Source organism: Dipodomys merriami, unplaced genomic scaffold, assembly GCF_024711535.1.
Source record: "Dipodomys merriami isolate MVZ:Mamm:240054 unplaced genomic scaffold, mDipMer1.0.p SCAF_33, whole genome shotgun sequence".
In the NCBI taxonomy this organism is placed as follows: domain Eukaryota; kingdom Metazoa; phylum Chordata; class Mammalia; order Rodentia; family Heteromyidae; genus Dipodomys; species Dipodomys merriami.
The window spans coordinates 10,547,299-10,564,437 of NW_027204826.1; the positions used below are offsets into that span (position 1 = coordinate 10,547,299).

The 17,139-nt window shown below is 49.4% G+C and overlaps 2 protein-coding genes and 1 long non-coding RNA gene across 4 annotated transcripts in view; 2 read left to right on the top strand and 1 right to left on the bottom strand.

Moving 5' to 3' along the window:
- The window catches only part of Pcsk6 (proprotein convertase subtilisin/kexin type 6), a 98,112-nt gene extending 94,832 nt beyond the window's left edge, over positions 1-3,280 (top strand). The window contains exons 21-23 of the mRNA XM_070042669.1: positions 387-516; positions 1,239-1,351; positions 1,930-3,280. Coding sequence (XP_069898770.1) covers positions 387-516; positions 1,239-1,351; positions 1,930-2,027 — 341 coding nt within the window. The 3' untranslated portion in view covers positions 2,028-3,280. The remainder of the gene's footprint in view (positions 1-386; positions 517-1,238; positions 1,352-1,929) is intronic.
- Positions 3,281-6,924: 3,644 nt separating this feature from the next.
- On the top strand, positions 6,925-14,827 carry Snrpa1 (small nuclear ribonucleoprotein polypeptide A'). The gene is made up of 9 exons (XM_070043133.1): positions 6,925-7,092; positions 9,533-9,680; positions 10,799-10,877; positions 12,397-12,443; positions 12,681-12,783; positions 13,337-13,416; positions 13,812-13,887; positions 14,317-14,410; positions 14,588-14,827. The coding sequence occupies exons 1-9, from the start codon at positions 7,011-7,013 to the stop codon at positions 14,644-14,646; spliced, it is 768 nt and encodes a 255-aa protein (XP_069899234.1). The 5' UTR covers positions 6,925-7,010; the 3' UTR covers positions 14,647-14,827.
- Positions 9,227-17,088, bottom strand: LOC138842026 (uncharacterized). 2 transcript variants are annotated; one of them, XR_011376564.1, is made up of 3 exons: positions 17,023-17,088; positions 15,534-15,729; positions 9,227-9,417 (listed from the first exon to the last, which is right to left on the bottom strand). It is a non-coding gene; the product is annotated as an uncharacterized lncRNA (long non-coding RNA). The 2 variants fall into 2 exon arrangements; XR_011376563.1 differs by lacking the exon at positions 17,023-17,088 and adding an exon at positions 16,928-17,014.
- Positions 17,089-17,139: the final 51 nt, after the last annotated feature.

Consider the following 17,139-nt stretch of genomic DNA (forward strand, 5'->3'; position numbering starts at 1 on the left):
GAAAGAAAAGTTCAGGAGAAACTTATATCCAATTTTAGTGAAAAAGCCAGACATGGAACTGTGGCTCAGGTCATAGAACACCATCCTTAAGCTAAAAAAGTGAAGGGACAGCGCTCAGAGTCTTAAGTTCAAGCCCTAGTACCAGCACAAAGGAAGAAAAAAAATCTCCTGGAAATCCACTGGATACAGGTTTTACTCTCTGCACTGGCTCATTCTTCTGATGTCCCTGTCTGTAAAATGGGGGTGGTGACACCCACCTTCCAGGAATCGGTGAGCACAGAACCGTGTCCCCTCCTAGTGCGGTAGATCTCAGGGCAAAGTGTGAAGCCCAGGGCCTGGCCCACACCCAGCAGGCAGGCCCTGACACCTTGTCCTGTACCTCTCAGGGCCCAGCAGAGAAGAATGCATCCACTGTGCCCAAAACTTATACTTCCAAGACTGGAAGTGTGTGCCCGACTGTGGCGAGGGCTTCTATGCAGAGGAGACTCCCGGCGTGCCCCACAGAGTGTGCCAAAGGTACGGGCTTCCAGGGAGTGTGCTGTGTGCGGCGGGGAGGTGGCCAATGGGCCAGGTAGGATGGCTTCTCAAAAAAGAATATGGCCAGGTGCCGTGGCTCACGCCTGTAATCCAATCACTGTTGAAAGTCAGCCTAGGCAGGAAAGTCTAAGAGATTCGTATCTCCAATTAACCATCAAAAAGCCAGAAGTGGAGGTGTGGTTCAAGTGATAGAAAGTTAGCCTTGAGGAAAAAAAAAAAAAAGGCTAGAAGACAGTATCTAGGCTCTGCGTTGAAGCCCTAGGACCAGCACACAAAAATGGGGGAGTACAGTGATCTTTGAGAGGGAGTGAAGATGTCGTGGAAGGAGAGAGAACTTGAATTCCTGGCCTCAAGTAGACATGCTTCTCACTGTCCCCCAGACACGCCCTCTCTCCCAGGTGTTCAGGAGGGACTAGCCTCTAAGCCACGCCTTCTTCTTAGCTGGTACCCTGACTGCACATCTGGGACAGGTCTCCCGAGTACCCCCAACAGGCTGTCTGCAAGATCCCAGGGTACCCGTGAGATCCGACAGGAAGCAGGGCACCCCATTCACGAACCCTATGCTTCAGAGCATCGCAGCCTGTCTACAGTGAACCAAAACCAAGGTGGGGGGAGGGAGGGGCAAGGGAGCTGGCGCAGGGAGGGGCGAGCATGGGAGGAGAGCACAGTGGACGCTGGGCGGAGCTGGCTTCTTCCCACAGGTGTGAGGAGAACTGCGCCAGCTGCAAGGATTCCAGCCGGAACTGCAGCCGCTGTAAGGCGGGCTTCACCCAGCTGGGGAGCTCGTGCATCACCAATCACACCTGCAGCAACGGTGAGGCCCCGCCCCTGCCCCGCCCCTGCCCCCAGCACCGGGCCAGGTCTGGTGTGCAGGAGATGGGACCCCAATCCTCAGTGCCCAGGGCTGGGTGGTGGTGCCTGGGCATGAAGTTGGCACTGCCCTGGCAGAGTGTGGAGCCCACGGGGAGCCTCCTGTCCAGTTTGCAAAGCCCAACAGACATGTTTCTTCCTCCTACCCTTCTTGTCTTTACTCAGCTGCCCCTGGACCACAGCAGCTGCCCGTGCCTGCCCCCTCCAGCCCATACTCCTTCCTCCAGATTCTCCTGCTAGTTGTCCAGAAAGCCTGCTCCACACGGCCATTGAGGGCCTATGGGCCCATCCTGGGCAGCCTCTTAGATCCGTCCACTCCCCCCGCCTCCCCCTCCCCCATCTGGTCAGGAGTTGGGTCACACACCAGGGGTCATCTGGTGAAGCACAGTTACAGGCAGGGCTCTGTGTGCCCCTGGCCGGGCACATGATTGGTGCCTGTAAAGTGGGGTGCAGTATTCAGACACCCCCTCCCCCTGAGTCTGACTCTCCCTCCTCTGCTTTTCCGGTCTCGGGGGTCCCCAGCTGATGAGACCTTCTGCGAGATGGTGAAGTCCAACCGGCTCTGCGAGCGGAAGCTCTTCATCCAGTTCTGCTGCCGCACCTGCCTCCTGGCGGGGTAGGGGCGCCGCCGGCTGCCGGGTCCACCTACCCATCCGTCCACCGTCCTCTAGACTGTCGGCCAGAATCTTGTTCCAGGGGCGATCCCCTGCACCTGACAGCTTTATCTCCCCACGAGCCGGGCACTCCCACACATCCCCGGGGGGACAACCAAGTGGCTGGTGGTTCGGGACATGGGGTTTCCAGGCTCTGGCAAAACTTTCCAACAAAGGAACAAACATGAATTCCAAGAATCCACAGCTCTGGCTTTGGAACAGCTTCTAGGACCCTAAGTTTACTGAATCTTCAAGACCAAAGCGGAAGGAACGATGCTGTGCCAGCGGTCCGGCCAGCGGGACAGGGGGTGGGGGGGCACCCAGGCACCCTGGGGTGAGCGTGGTGATCGCTCCACCGCCTCCCCTGGGCATCGCTTGCTCTCGGGCGGCCCAGAGGATGCTTGGATGGGACGGTTCAACGAAATGGGCTTCAGGGCAGAAGTCAGATGACCACTGGGGCTGGAACCCATTTCTGCAGAGTCAGCTCCTCTGTGGCCAAGAAGGTGCCAGGCCAACCCTGGATGCAGCGTTGGGGCCTCTCTGGGTACGATCCTTCTCACGGTGCAGACTGGGTTTTCCTGGTGTCTCAGGCCTGGATAACCACCTCTACCTGATTCACAAGCTTCTGAGGAGAGTCCCCGGGAGGCCAGTCAGAAGATTCCCGGATGACCGGCCAAGCAACGCCCTCTCAACGAAACAGAAAGCCAGCCTAGGCAGCGCTAGGTCACGCCTCCCTGTGCAGCGAATGGAATGAATGCATCTGCGAGTTCACCTGGCTCCGTGCTCAGGAGATTCGAACTCCTGCTGGACGCTCCTGTGTCTGCGTATAGCGAGAAGCCGACAAGACACAGCAAGATCGATTTCTGCCAAACCTGTGTAGGCATTTTATAAGCTACATGTTCTAATTTTTACTGACAAATATCTCATATATTTTCATTGAAATGCACAGATCTGCTTGATCCCCGCCCCCACCTCAAATATGGGAATAACATTTGCCTTAAATCTTTGCGACCTCGTCTCTCGATGTTGTGTTGTCCCGCTTTCTTCTTTGACGACAACGTATTAGCCTCCTCGTCATCATCTTCGTCGTTGTCGCCTATGAGCTGGCAGAGAAGCCGGCTGCAGTCTGTTGAACCCACAACAACCCCCCCGCCCCGAACAAAAGGAATCAGAGACAAAATTCAATGTTAATCCTAAATTAATAAAAGCCTTTAACTTCCTATAGCAGAGGAACCTGTAATTCTTACCAAGGCAAAAATAGGTTAAACTTGGGGGGCTGGTCAGTGTATCCTATGTACATGGCTTTGTGGTTTGGGGGTGTACTTAATGTCCTCACATGGAGGGGCTCCCAGCTTTAGCAGAGGTGGTTCTAATAAAAAGGGTGGAGGACCCCAGAGTTCCAGCCATAGGATGACCTTTGGCGAAGAGACCCCTTTAGAAGTACCAAAGCCCAGTCGGGTGGAAAGGCTGAAAGTCCCCGGATGCAGGGCCAAACCATTTCATGAAGCGACAGTTTGCCCGCAGTTCCTGCACTCATGGCAAACACGCCACGTGGCTTTTCTGTGAACTCAGGAGCTTGGCTGTGTCAGAATCCTGGGGCTGCAGACACAGGAGACCCCGGGTGAGATCATCATTGAGGAAAGCCTGCGCATGCTCGATTTGCAGAGTTGGGTACTGTGTCACAGATGCTTGATCCATTTCCCCACACCACCACTGGACATCTGCTCAAGACACGCCTCCTTCCACCAAATCCCAAATTTGCACTTTATCAATTAAATGAAGCATATTACAGGCTCTTTACTTGGGGGTGGGGGAAGCCTCCTGTAATTTTCACCTTGCTTTCTAGGCACTCTTTGCTTTGGGGGAGACAGAATTTACAGAAATAAAGGCAGGAAAATACTCAACAGGTCACATGATTTAAACACACTGACATTAACGGGAGACAGCTTTCTGCATCAACTAAGCATAATGGACATCTAGAAATTGAAAAATGTTTGCTTTTGAATTTTTTTTTATTTTCCTTTTCTTCATTTACGGAAGCCAGGTGCTGGTGGCTCATATCTTTAATCCTAACTACTCAGGAGGCTGAGATCGGTGAATTCAGGCCCATGAGACTCTTAATCTGAAATTAACCCATTAAAAAGCCTGAAGTGGAGATGTTGCTCAAGTAGTAGAGAGCTAGCCTTGTGCAAAAAAAAAAAAAAAAAAAAAAAAAAGCTCAGGGACAGCACTCAGGCCCTGCGTTCAAGCCTCAGAACCAGCACACACACACACACACACACACAATAATAATAATAATAATAGTAATTTAACAATAATTTCAAAGGGTTTCAATATTGTTTCATATGTATGTATAAAGCATTTTGATCATATCCATCCCTTTCACTCTCCTCCCTTCCAGGTTCCCAAGGAAAAACATTTTCATAAGAGCCTGGGGGCTAGTGGTTCACATTTATAATCCTGACTACTCAGGAGGCTGAGATTTGAAGATCATGGTTCAAAGCCAGCCTAGGCAAACAAATCTGAGAGACTCTTATGTCCAGTTAACCAGCAAAAAAGCCAGAAATGGAGCTGTGGCTCAAGTGGTAGAGCACCAGCCTTGAGCAAAAAGCTAAGGGACAGCACCCAGGCCTTGAGTTCAAGACCCCAGTATAAGCATGCCACATATGTGTGTACATGTGTGCATGCACACACACGTGAAGGCAGAAGTAATAGACAGTAACATAATCATGGCTATTCTGAAGTTTCTGCCCAGCCAGATGGGAGGCAACTAGGCTGTGAGGGAAAAGGGAGTCACAGCCTTGGCCTTATTGCTGCTTTCCTTCTGCAAATCCCAAACCTCCCTAGGTCTGTTGTTTACCTATACAGAATAGCAGAGGTCCTGGGGTTCAGCACCACCCTCCAAATCCCCACCATTACTTTGGGCCAGCCTTACTGATGGCCGGCCAGATGACTCTTAGCCTTTCCATGATGTCTCCAGGCACTAAAATCCCAGGGCAGAGAACATCTTGTAAAAAACAAACCAAGAAACCACTCTAGCCAGTCGCTGGTGGCTCACGCCTGTAATCCTAGCTACTCAGGAGGCTGTGGTTTGAAGCCAGCCAGGGCAGGAAAGTCCATGAGACTCTTATCTCCAATTGACCATTGAAAACCAGAAGTGGTGTTGTGCTCAAAGTGGTAGAGCACTACCCTTGTGAAAAAGCTCAGGATAGTGCCCAGGCCCTGAGTTCAAGCCCCACGACTGACTAAAAAATAAAAACAAAAACCTCATTCCCAGCTAGGAGTGGCTCTTGCCTTCCCCGAGGACTCTAGCAATGTCTGGAGGCATTTCTGATATCTGGCCTCTAGTGAGTAGAGGCCAGGGAAACTGCTAACCATCCACATATATACAGAGGGGCTGGGAAGGTGGCTCAGTGGTAGAGTGCTTGCCTTGCATGCATGAGGCCCTCTGTTTGATTCCTCAGCACCACATAAGCAGAAAAAGCCAGAAGTGGGGCTGAGGCTCAAGTGGTAGAGTACTAGTTGGCAGCTAAAGAGCTGAAGGACAGAGTGCCCAGGCCCAGAGTTCAGGCTCCACGACTGACGAAAGAAAGAAAGAAAGAAAGAAAGAAAGAAAGAAAGAAAGAAAGAAAGAAAGAAAGAAAGAAAGAAAGGAAGGAAGGAAGGAAGGAAGGAAGGAAGGAAGGAAGGAAGGAAGGAAGGAAGGAAAGGGAAGGAAGGAAGGAAGGAAGGAAGGAAGGAAAGGGAAGGAAGGAAGGAAGGAAGGAAAAAGAAACCAAATATACACAGAACAGCCTGCAAGAAAGAATTGCACAACGGGGTTGGGAAAGTGGCTCAGTGGTAGAGTGCTTGCCTTGCATGCCTGAGGCCCTGTTCAATTCCTCAGCACCACATAAGCAAAAAGAAAAAAGCTGGAAGTGAGGCTGTGGCTCAAGTGGTAGAGCGTTAGCCTTGAGCTGAAGAGCTGAGGGACAGCACCCAGGCCCAGAGTTCAGGCCCCATGACCGGACCCCCCCCCAAAAAAAATTAAATTAAAAACCAGGTCTTGAGAAATAGCCCAAGTCCGCCTCCAACTTACCCCTCTGTCACAGCATCCCATTAATGGGATTAAAGCTGTGTACCATCATGCCTGGCTTCTCTCTGATATATTGGGGGAGGGGGGGGGAGCAGGGCCTCATACTTCCTGTGAAAGAGATTCATCACTTACTACTCCCCTAGCCTCCTTTTGCATATGTTATTTTCTAGGCAGGGTCTTGCTTTATGCCCAAGGATGGGGATTGGGGATGCCAGGCACCCACCACCCTCGGTTCGGTCTCTTGAACTTTTATGCCTGGGCTGGCCTTGAACCACAGTCCTCTGAAACCTGCCACCCAAATAGCTAGGATTATAGGCCTGAGTCTGTAACCCGGCAAAAGGGCTAAGTAAAACCGGGTCTCTGACTCAGGGGCTCCACCTACAGGCGCTTCCTGGAATTAAAGTAAATCTAAGGCGTTTTTGTTTTGTTTTGTTTTTTACAATTTTGAATCACAAGGCAAAATTATAGGAAAGCGTGGAGTATGGAACAAAAATACATTTCCTGAGCAAAATTCGAGAGTAATAACACTGCAATGCTATTCTGTCATTCCCAAGTAACTTCAGTCTTTCCTAAGAACATTTTCCCACACAACTATCAGATTCTGGCAATCGATACGCTCTAACCCTGGTTCCCTTCCCTGAATGGGCGGTGCCTCCTTCCCAGCTGCGGAGCTCAGAAGCCGGCGCTGGGCTCTCGATTGCTTCAGCCTGGCGCTCGAGCCGCGCACGCGCACTCGCGGGCTGCGCTCGGTGCCGCCCGGCGCCTTCCCGGCGTCCTAGCGTCCGGGCGCGGGGCACGCCGGGACGGCGCTCTGGCGGGAGGCTGCGGGTAGCGGCTGTGTGGCGGCGGCCGTGAGTCGGGCGGCCGGGCTCAGGATGGTGAAGCTGACGGCGGAGCTGATCGAGCAGGCGGCGCAGTACACCAACGCCGTGCGGGACCGCGAGCTGGACCTGCGGGGTGCGCCGGAGCGGGCCCCGGGCGGGCGGACGGGCAGGTGGGCGGGAGGCCCCGGAGCCCCGCCGCGTGCGCCTGGGCCGGAGCCTGGGGCCCGCGTGGGGCCGGGCGCGGGGCCGGCCCCCGCCGCGGCGTGTCCGCCCGTCGCCCCGGCCCCCCCGGGGGCTGGCCGGGGCTCTGGTTGCGGGCGATCGCGGGGCCCCCGGGTGAACGCGCGTTACCCGAGGGCGTGAGTTCGAGTCCCACGTGTGTCTCTTTTCTCTTTCCTCACGAGTGCCTTTCCTTCCGAGCGGTGTCACCCCCTCTTCCCTCGATCTCTCCCGGACCCACCCCGCCTTCCTCCCCCACAGGTTGTGGACTTGGTTTTCCACGTAGCGCCTAGTGAGTAGTGACGGGGAGCCCGGAAACGGTGGTGCAGCCGTGATGCTCCCACCCAGGCCCCGTATTTTTCCAGGAAGTCACCGGAGAAAAGCGACCGTTTCTCTCCGCACACCCCCTCCTCCTCTCCATCATGCTCTTGGTTGTGGGTGCGCTCGAGCGTGTGTATACGTATGTATGTGTGTGCGATCCTGGGGCGTGAGCTCTGGGCCTGAGCTTTTGGTGGGGGAGTGGGGGTTGGGGAGAAGGGGCTCAAGGTTGGTGCTCTACCACTCGAGCCACAGGTCCACTTTTGGTGGCCATTTGAACAGAAGAATCTCACGGACTTTCCTACCCCGTCTGAGGTCCTTAGATCTCAGCCTCCTGAGTAGCTAGGGTGACAGGGGTGAGCTATCCACACCCGGTGCATTTATGTTCTCAGGAGATTTTGTTACCTAGTTATTTCTCCTTTGCAAGATTGAAATGTTTGGCCAAGTCTTGTGTGTTCACCTCTTGGGTGTTCAATGGTGGAATCTCTTCCCCACTCCTCAAGGCCCTGCAGTTGTTTGGATGTATTACTTTAAGGCTTAGTTATATAATGAAAGTGCATTTATCTGCGCAGCAACTTGTCTCAGACTGGTGGCCAGTGACTCACGTCTGCTATTTCCAGGTAGTCAGCAGGCTACGATCCAGAGGATCTCACAGTTCAAGGCCAGCGGGGCAGAAAAGTCCACTGTAGTTAGTCTCCAAAATATAATGAGTTTTTTTGTTTTGTTTTGTTTTTTAAAGCCACTGTTGAGGCATGGCTCAAGTGGTAGAACCATTAACTGAGCAAGTGCAAAGACCTTACACAGTTCCGTTCTGGTTCTCTAACTTCCCCTCTTCTCCTTACCACTCCCCTCCCCTCTAGGATAAGATTGTGGATTGTGTGATGGTAGCCAAGGCAGCCACAGTGAAAATGCACCTGTGTGCTCAGCTGTCTGCTGGGGTACTTGCTGAGCTTTGGGGAATCCCGGGGCTTTTTCTTAGCATTAAGTTTCTTGTAGAAGGCTATGATGCCAGCGCCCCCTCTCCCCATCCCCCTGGGCACACATTGGTTTCTACACCTTTCTGAAGTACAGGTAATGTTGAGAACACGTATTTTGGTATAATACTTGGGTGCAGACCTTTCAGTTCTCAATTATGTACTTGAACTTTGTTTGGGCTCATTTCTTTTAGCATCTGGTATGAGGCACTTAACTACACCAGTGTGTGAGTGGATTGTTCACTGTGATTCACCACTGTGTGATGTGCCCCTAGCCTTCAGCTCTGGGTTGGAGCTGGCAGAGGTGAAGTAAAGGGACCAGCCGTGATGTCCTGAGCACCTGCTGATGGATTCCACCCATGCGGCCTGTTGGAATGCCAGTGGGAGAACTGCTCCAGTGGCTGAACAAACGCTTAGGCACTGGCTGTTACTAGAATCGTGATCATACATGTAAAGATTCTTATAAATATATGTTATTAATATTACTGTTAGCAAATATACCCATTATCATTGTTATTTATGAAGGTGATGCACCGAGGGGTACATTATCAGGTAATGTCACCCCTTCCCTCACCCTCTCCTGGTTTTTTCCCCTCCCGCCCCCACCCACCTGTTGAGTAATTCATTTTCAACAGAATGTCCAGTGAATACCGCTGCTGCATTTGTTCACCCTTTGTCCCTCTATTTGTTAGCCCCTCTCACCCTCCCAAAGACACATAAACAAGCAAGACAATAAGACAAAAGCGTTCCCATTTCCTGGAATTCATTTGGATATTTTATATGATCAGAGGCATTGCATTTGACTTAGTGTTCCTCCTAAGAGTGTCCTTTGACCTCGCTGTGTGAATGCCCAGAGTCCTGTATAATTTATCACATCCCGGTTCTTGTTTTCTATCTTCAATACCTTGCACAGTGTCTGACATCCAAAGACTATAGGTCTATATTTCCTGCATAAAGGAAAGCTTTGAGTCAAATTACCTTGAAATAAAATGCTGCTGCTGTTTTATGGGACCTGTTGATTATTAATACCTCCTGCATGTATGTTTCCCCTCCATTTGACAGGTTATAAAATTCCTGTCATAGAAAATCTAGGAGCTACCTTAGACCAGTTCGATGCTATTGATTTTTCTGACAATGAAATCAGGAAACTGGATGGCTTTCCTTTGTTGAGAAGACTGAAGACCTTATTAGTGAACAACAACAGAATATGGTAAGTGACTGCCAGTAGAGAGGATTTTTTTTTCCCCCTGGAATAAATGGTGTGGTGCACCTCCTTCTTGTAAAGACCTGAGAAGTGAATAGCACGTTTCCATAAAGACCCAGAAATTCATTTAGCGTTGGGCCAGTCTCCCATTTATTTTCTCAGAAATCTTGTATTTTTTTGGGGGGGGGGTCCAGTTGTGAGGCCTGAACTTTGGGCCTGGGCGCGGTCCCTCAGCTCTTAAGCTCAAGGCTAGCACTCTACCATTTGAGCCACAGCGCCACTTCTGGCTTTTTTTCTTTTTGCTTATGTGGTGCTGAGGAATCGAACCTAGGGCCTCATGCATGCAAGGCAAGCGCTCTACCACTGAGCCACCTTCCCAGCCCCTATATTTTTATAATCATAAGAATTCTGTCCTTTAAATTGGAAACATGTTACTATGTATGTAGGCTTCTAAAGCAGTTGTCAGGGGATCTATAAAAGGATGTGAATGTACAAAAATTTAGGGATGAATCAAACTTTTTCACTGGACATATGTACATAATGTTATTTTTTCACAGCTAATATTTAGGATATAATTTTTTGAAATTGTGATTCTGTTACCCTCTTCATCAGCTCTAGATTTTCTTGGAGAAAGTTATTGGAGTTTTATAAACAAGTATTAGGTGGTAAGTTGGGGGATTTGGAGATAATCGTTTTCATAGATTCACTATTCTCTTTTAGTATGGTATACTTTTAAAACTAAGCTGTGAGAGACTGGGATTGTAGCTTAGTAGTAGAATGTTTGCCTAGCATGCATGAGGCCCTGGGTTCAATTCCTCAGGACCACATTTTTTTTTTAAAAAGTCATTAACTCATAAAAGATAATTAAACAAAAAAAAACTAAGTTGTGCATATGGAGTCAAAGGTCATGAGGTATGCTGAGCTGTTTCTTCTGCTTGGGACCCCCCACCTTTGTTAGTGTGTCTGGGGAGAGGGCCAGGAGGATGCTAAAATCACTGCGTGTTCATTCAGCCTGTGGCTGGGACTACAGGGGCAAGCTGTGCAATGTGTCTGAGAGCCTCTGAAGATGGAGCCTGCTTCATTGTTCGCTTACTCTTACTAAGAGCCTTTTGTCATTTTTTTAGCCGCATAGGTGAGGGGCTTGACCAGGCTCTGCCCTGTCTGACAGAACTCATTCTCACCAACAACAGTCTTGTGGAACTGGTGAGTTGGGCAGGGGTGGGATGGGGGCAGAGAGATGTTTTTGAGGGATAGGGTTAAAGCACTTGTGTGCTTCTTAGGGAAACTGCAAAAGTTGAGAAAAATAATTGGTTTTGCTTTCACTCAGGGCCTCATACTTGGTAGGCTAGCTACAGCCCAGCCCAGAAAATTTCACAGAGAATGATCATTTTTGTCTTTTGCTTCATTATTTCAGAATCTGGGTCTTGATTCAGGGTTATTTTACTTTATAGTGTTTTTGTTTTTAGTTGGGGTGTGTGTGTGTGTGTGTGTATTGGGAATTGTTTTGCTTTATGGTGTTTTTGTTTTCAGTTGGGTGTGTGTGTGTGTGTGTGTGTGTGTGTGTGTGTGTGTGTGTGTGTGTGTGTGTGTGTGTGTGTGTGTGTGTGTGTGTGTGTGTGTGTGTGTGTGTACCCAGAGCTGCCATGCCAGACGTGTGTGTGTGTGTGTGTGTGTGTGTGTGTGTGTGTATGTGTGTGTGTGTGTGTGTGTGTGTGTGTGTGTGTGTGTGTGTGTACCCAGAGCTGCCATGCCAGACATCTTGCAGGTACTTTTTCTACTGTGGCTTACCTTAGAATTGTTAGGGTGACGTTCCTAATTTAAGTGCAGCTTAATTTGTGAGTCTTTATTGTTAGTGCTTTCATGTGGTCTAGAAGCTGTTTTCCCGTTTGGGAGTTTTCATCTTTACCATGTGCCTCAGTACCTTCCCCTGGCTGCTGCTTGCAGGAAAGCCATCACCAGCAAGTCTAGAACTTTTGGTGCTGTCCATACTCCGTCTACTTACATAGCTTTTCCGTAGTTTGGTTGTCGTTATTGACCATCAAGTTTTACTTTTGCTGTCCTAGCTTCAGTATCAAATACTATCCTGTGTCTATTTTGTTTTGCTCTGGTGTGTGTGTGTGTGTGTGTGTGTGTGTGTGTGTGTGTGTGTGTGTGTGTGTGTGTGTGTGTGTGTGTGTGTGTGTGTGTGTGTGTGTGTGTGTGTGTGTGTGTGTGTGTGTGTCCGTGTGTCCGTGTGTCCGTGTACCTGTGTCCGTCTGTCCTAATTCTGTTCACCTTGACCTTGCGTAAAGTTACTTGATGAGCATTGGGAGGTCCTAGCATAAAAGTTACTTTTCCCAAAGACAGCCCACTCTTGTAGGCACTTGGGAGGTATGACATTGCATCAAGATCCTGGCCGGAGGTTCTCCACGTAATACCTTGCTCCAAACATACTAGCTCTCACATTGGTTTCTTTTCAGAATCATTCATTGTGCCTTGCCATTGCAGGAATGCCACAGGAAGTTGATGTTGAGCCAGAGTTAATACCAGACTGAGAGAAGTGCAGGTGTTGTCACCAGTGTGTTCCATAGAAGCTGGTTAAGCATTGGTTGTGAGCTAGATGTCAGGGCAGAGAAAATAAAAGCTGGTGGGGCCCTTGCTCTCAAGGCAGTCTCCGTGTCAAGATAAGAAATGGGTAGTCTGTGGTGTCTGCATGCTTACCAGGCGGCCCTTGTTTTTACAGGGGGATCTGGACCCTTTGGCATCTCTCAAATCACTGACGTATCTAAGGTATGAAATTTAAAAAGGGAAGTCCTTAAAATAGCACCTATATTAACCTTAACTTTAAGGCAATCAGTTTATAACAAGTCCCTTCCAAACCAAATGTTGAAAATGCTTCCTCAGTGGTGTTTGGTAGCAGAAAGGCTGGTGGATTCTCCTTCAGGGACAGACACTTGCCGTTCAGATGGAGTTTTCAAGTGCAGTGCCATGACCAGGGTTGGTATTGTGTGCTTCCTTTTCTCCTAGCATCCTAAGAAACCCTGTCACAAATAAGAAGCATTACAGACTGTACGTCATCTACAAAGTCCCGCAGGTTCGAGTCCTCGATTTCCAGAAAGTAAAATTAAAAGTAAGTCATATTCTGTTGGTTTTTAGTCAGTGTTGAGTTGTGTGATTTTCTTTATCTTTTTGTTACTAATTTGCCTAATCTAGTAGCTGATCATTTAGTGCATGGGAAAGAAAATATTAAGTAAATTTTCTCATGCGGAGCTTATGGCAGGGCTTTGAATTGATACTCTTGCATTGGGCCATTGCAGTGTTGGCAAAATGTTAAGAGCCACGGGCTGGGTTGTCTGCTTAGCTACATTTCCCAAGGAAATGTAGAGTTCACTAGAATCCACTTCTGAGCAACTCTGACAGGGTGGCTTATTTCTTCTTGGGGGTCTATTTTCTCTTTCCCTTCTTTGTTTCTTTGAGTCCCTTATTGGCTAGGAGAGGGAGCTCACCTCAGGAGCTCACACGGGGGGCCATGACCACTGGGTCTTCTAGCTTGAGATGGGCTTGTTGGTGTTTTCTCCAGTCCCAGGTGCTTAAGGAGTAGTTCTTCCATATTTTCTGAGGAATGCATCTCAGGGCATGTGGTATTCCCGTTTGCATTAACTCTGTGTATGGTGTTGCTGTAGGAGCGTCAGGAAGCAGAGAAAATGTTCAAGGGCAAACGGGGTGCACAGCTTGCAAAGGATATTGCCAGGAGAAGCAAAACGTAAGACACGGATATCCAACTTAACTCTACTTCACCTTCAGAAACACTGCCTACAAAATTGAAGGGAAAACTGCATTCATGAATGCAGTACTAAATTCGGGCATTTGTGGTCTGTGACGACCCCTAGTCCATCCTTGACGTGAAATTTCTACCCCAGCTAGCAAAGCAAATCTTTCCTGGTTTTCATCTTCATGCATTATTGTGTGCAGTTGGGCTTTCTCTGGAGGAAGAGGAGTCTAGAGGTGTTTCTGAAGGAGAGAGTTCTTGTATCAGTTTGTTAACAAAGATAAGATACTACACTGGTTTTATTACTTTCAAAAGTACCTTTTTGAAAGTAAAAGAGAAGCAACTTGCAAGAGTTGGGATTTAACAGTATCTTCTTTCTCCCTCCCAAGCTTTAATCCAGGTGCTGGTTTGCCAACTGACAAAAAGAAAGGTGGCCCATCTCCAGGAGATGTGGAAGCAATCAAGGTGATTTTGTATTCTTTCTGTTTCCTGTTCCACAGCGGGAAGGAGAGATCGGGATACACAGGACAGTCGCCAAGGTCTGAGCCATGTGCACTCCTTTGCCCACTCCAAGTGGATCAGCTGTGTTTCTAGGAGAGAAATTACCCTGAAATTTGTTGGGACTTTGATTTGAATTCATTGCACAAGCTAGTTGAACTGAGGGCATTGGAGTGAAAAAAGTCTTTCTCATTTTCCCAGGATACATTTATCACTGAATGGTTAGTTATCATGGCATACTGTTTCTAGACTGATTGCAATAGGCCAATAAAGCCTTTCCCCCAGTTCAGCACTGTGTAATGTTCTGTGGAAAAGTTGCTGTGAACTTCTGTGGGCATTTTGCAGACGGTACATAGACGATTGCAACTAATTGTCCGTCTCTGTGGTTTCTTCCAGAATGCTATAGCCAACGCATCAACTCTGGCTGAAGTGGAGAGGCTCAAAGGATTGCTGCAGTCTGGGCAGATCCCTGGCAGAGAACGCAGATCAGGTCAGAAAACCCTGTTGGTCTTTGTACTTCAAACAATTCAGGTGCTGTGGTCAAGAATGCTATGAGAAAGTCTTTGGTTTTGATTTTTGCTGGTACTGGGTCTTTCTGTACCTCTCCAGTGCCTGGCACCCAGGAGCCATAGAACTAGCATGACTTCTGCCGTGTGGTTTTCTGCAGGGCCCACCGATGATGGTGAAGAAGAGATGGAGGAAGACACTGTTGCAAACGGGTCGTGAGCGATAAACTGTCCTGGACAAGTCTTGGTTTTGGAATGAGGGTTTGTGGCAGCAAAGTGAAATCTATCAGCATTATTGAAACACTTTAAACTGCTGATTTTTTTTTTTTTGGGGGGGTGCTATGTTTGGAAACGTAAATGTCAGTTTTCTACAAATAGTGAAAATAAAAGTCACATACATAGCAAGCGTCAGTGTGGTGCTCCATCATCGCAGTTTGCATGTGGGAGGATGGCATCTAGCTGGGCGTCCTTGCCATGCATGGATGTTTGCATTGTAAGTCTAAGACTCTGCTGGTTGGGTGGTGGCACGTGAGGGAGGGGCGGCATCCTCCAGCTTGTGTGAGGGTTTGGGGGGCGGAGACGGGGCTCCCTGCTGGGCAGGCTAAGGCATGCTTGCCCCAGCTCCTAGAGGCTCTGTGTTCCTCGTGTGCTGGCCTCATAGGAAGGGTCTGTAAAGTACCAGTGCCCTGGGCCCCTCTCCACATTCCATTTTCCTCGGTTTGATTTTTAAAGTCCTTTGGTGAGTCTAAGTATGAAGAACACTTCTAAATATTCCAGAATGGTCTTTTGGAGACTAAATATAACCTGATAAGCTGGCCTCGTGAAGAATGCTCCCCGTGGTCTGACTAGGAGGAGAGCTGCAAGGAGCAGTATCTTCTGCGAAGCCTCGGGTTTGAGTGCCCCATGGTGGGCTGTCAGTGTCGCCAGTGAGAGGCCGTGTGCATAGACTGCCTTTCCTCCCACGGGCCCTGCTCTTAGGTAGGACAATGGCTTTCCCTTGTGGCTGGAGCTTGTGTCAGTGGTACAGTGCATGCTAAGCATGGATAAGGTCCTGGGTTCAAACCCCAGCCCCCCCACAAAGAGTAAGGGTCCAGTTTTATGAGTTACCTTACTGAGTGGCTCTGGCTGTTGAGAAGCCACGGTGAAGTAGCTGTCCAATATCCTGATTTGACTGACACAGTGAAGAGGAGATTGCAGGAATTTCTCTGCCATGGCCTATGAACTCCAGTCCTTCAATAGAAGTCTCCATTAACTTGCCATTCATTTTCAGATAATACAAGGAAATACCTGAGGCAGACTAATTCTGTGAAGAAAAGAGATCTATTATGTCATTGTTATAAAGGTGCTGTACAGAGGGGTTACACTTACATATATGTAAGTGTACATTTCTTTTGGGACAATGTCACCTCTGCTCTCTCCCAGTAGAAAAGAGATTTATTTAGCACAGTTTTGACAGATGGAAGCCCAATTTGTGTGGTGCAGGCTCTAGAAGGCCTCTTGGCTGTATCTTGTCACAGTGGAGTATATATGTGTCATTGTACATGTGCTATAGCACACTCATTTCCTGTAGGCTCCACCTGATAGATTTTCTCAATACCATTAATATAAAATGGGATTAAATCACCCAGGTTTAGGAATACACTTCAAGCCAAGGGCCATCTTGAGCACACTGGGGAGCACTTGAATGACAACGGGCGTTGAGGTGCCCTTTGAGAAACTCCACAAGCCAGCAATGGATGCTGGCTCTTGTTTCACATCTGGGTCAACCAGGCAGGGTCACTATGATGGGCACAGGAGCAAGATTCTTGCCAAGCCATATGAAACTAATTCCAGACAGGAAGTGTCTGCGCTGAGGGTTTTAAGATTACATTCAAGCCTTACTGGGCACTCCTGTGCCAATACTCTTAGCCACTCAGGAGGCTGAGATCTAAGGATCACAGTTCAAAGCCGGACTGGGCAGGAATGTGAGACTCTGGTTTTCAATTAACCACCAAGAAGCAGGGAGTAGAACTGTGGTTCAGATCGGTAGAGCGCCAGCCTTGAGTGACAACGCTAAAAGCATCCAGGCCCTGCGTGCATGGTGAAGGAAGGGTCCGTCCTGGGAACTGGCTTGTGTCTGAACTCTCAAGACCCTCCAGCTCTAATTCAGATAGGGTGGTTACAGTTCCCACCTAAGTGGCGGGTGGGGGTGGAGGAAGGCCAGGACTGGCAGAGGTCACCTGACACTGCTATAAACAATGACATCTGGTGACAGTTTGGCTCCACCCAAAGCCGGAGACACGGAGGTGGCGATTCCTTTCCAACAGGTTCGGGATCAAAACCTCCCGACTGCTGGGGACTTTTTTGGCCGGAAAATAGGAAGAAAGTGTCATCTTTTGTGTTTGGTGCCTTCGTGCAACGCTGCCCGGCTGGGGTCGCCGATCTACCAGCCCAGACACCGAAAAGGCCCGGGCACGGGTGAGGGCGCCAGTCTGGTCCTCGGAGGCTCCAGACCGCCTCACCTCGCCGTCCAATCAGTGCGCGATGACCGACTCGGTCGGAAATCTGAGGCCAACGACCCGCCCACCGCGGTAACTCCCGGGAATCATGAACCCACCCCCAGCTCGCCAGGGAATGCAAAACCAGCTTCCGGTCCGCCTTGCCTAGGCCCTCCCACTGCCGCTCCCTCTCAGCCACTGGCCGAGCGTCGGGGCGGAGTCAATCGCTATTGGTT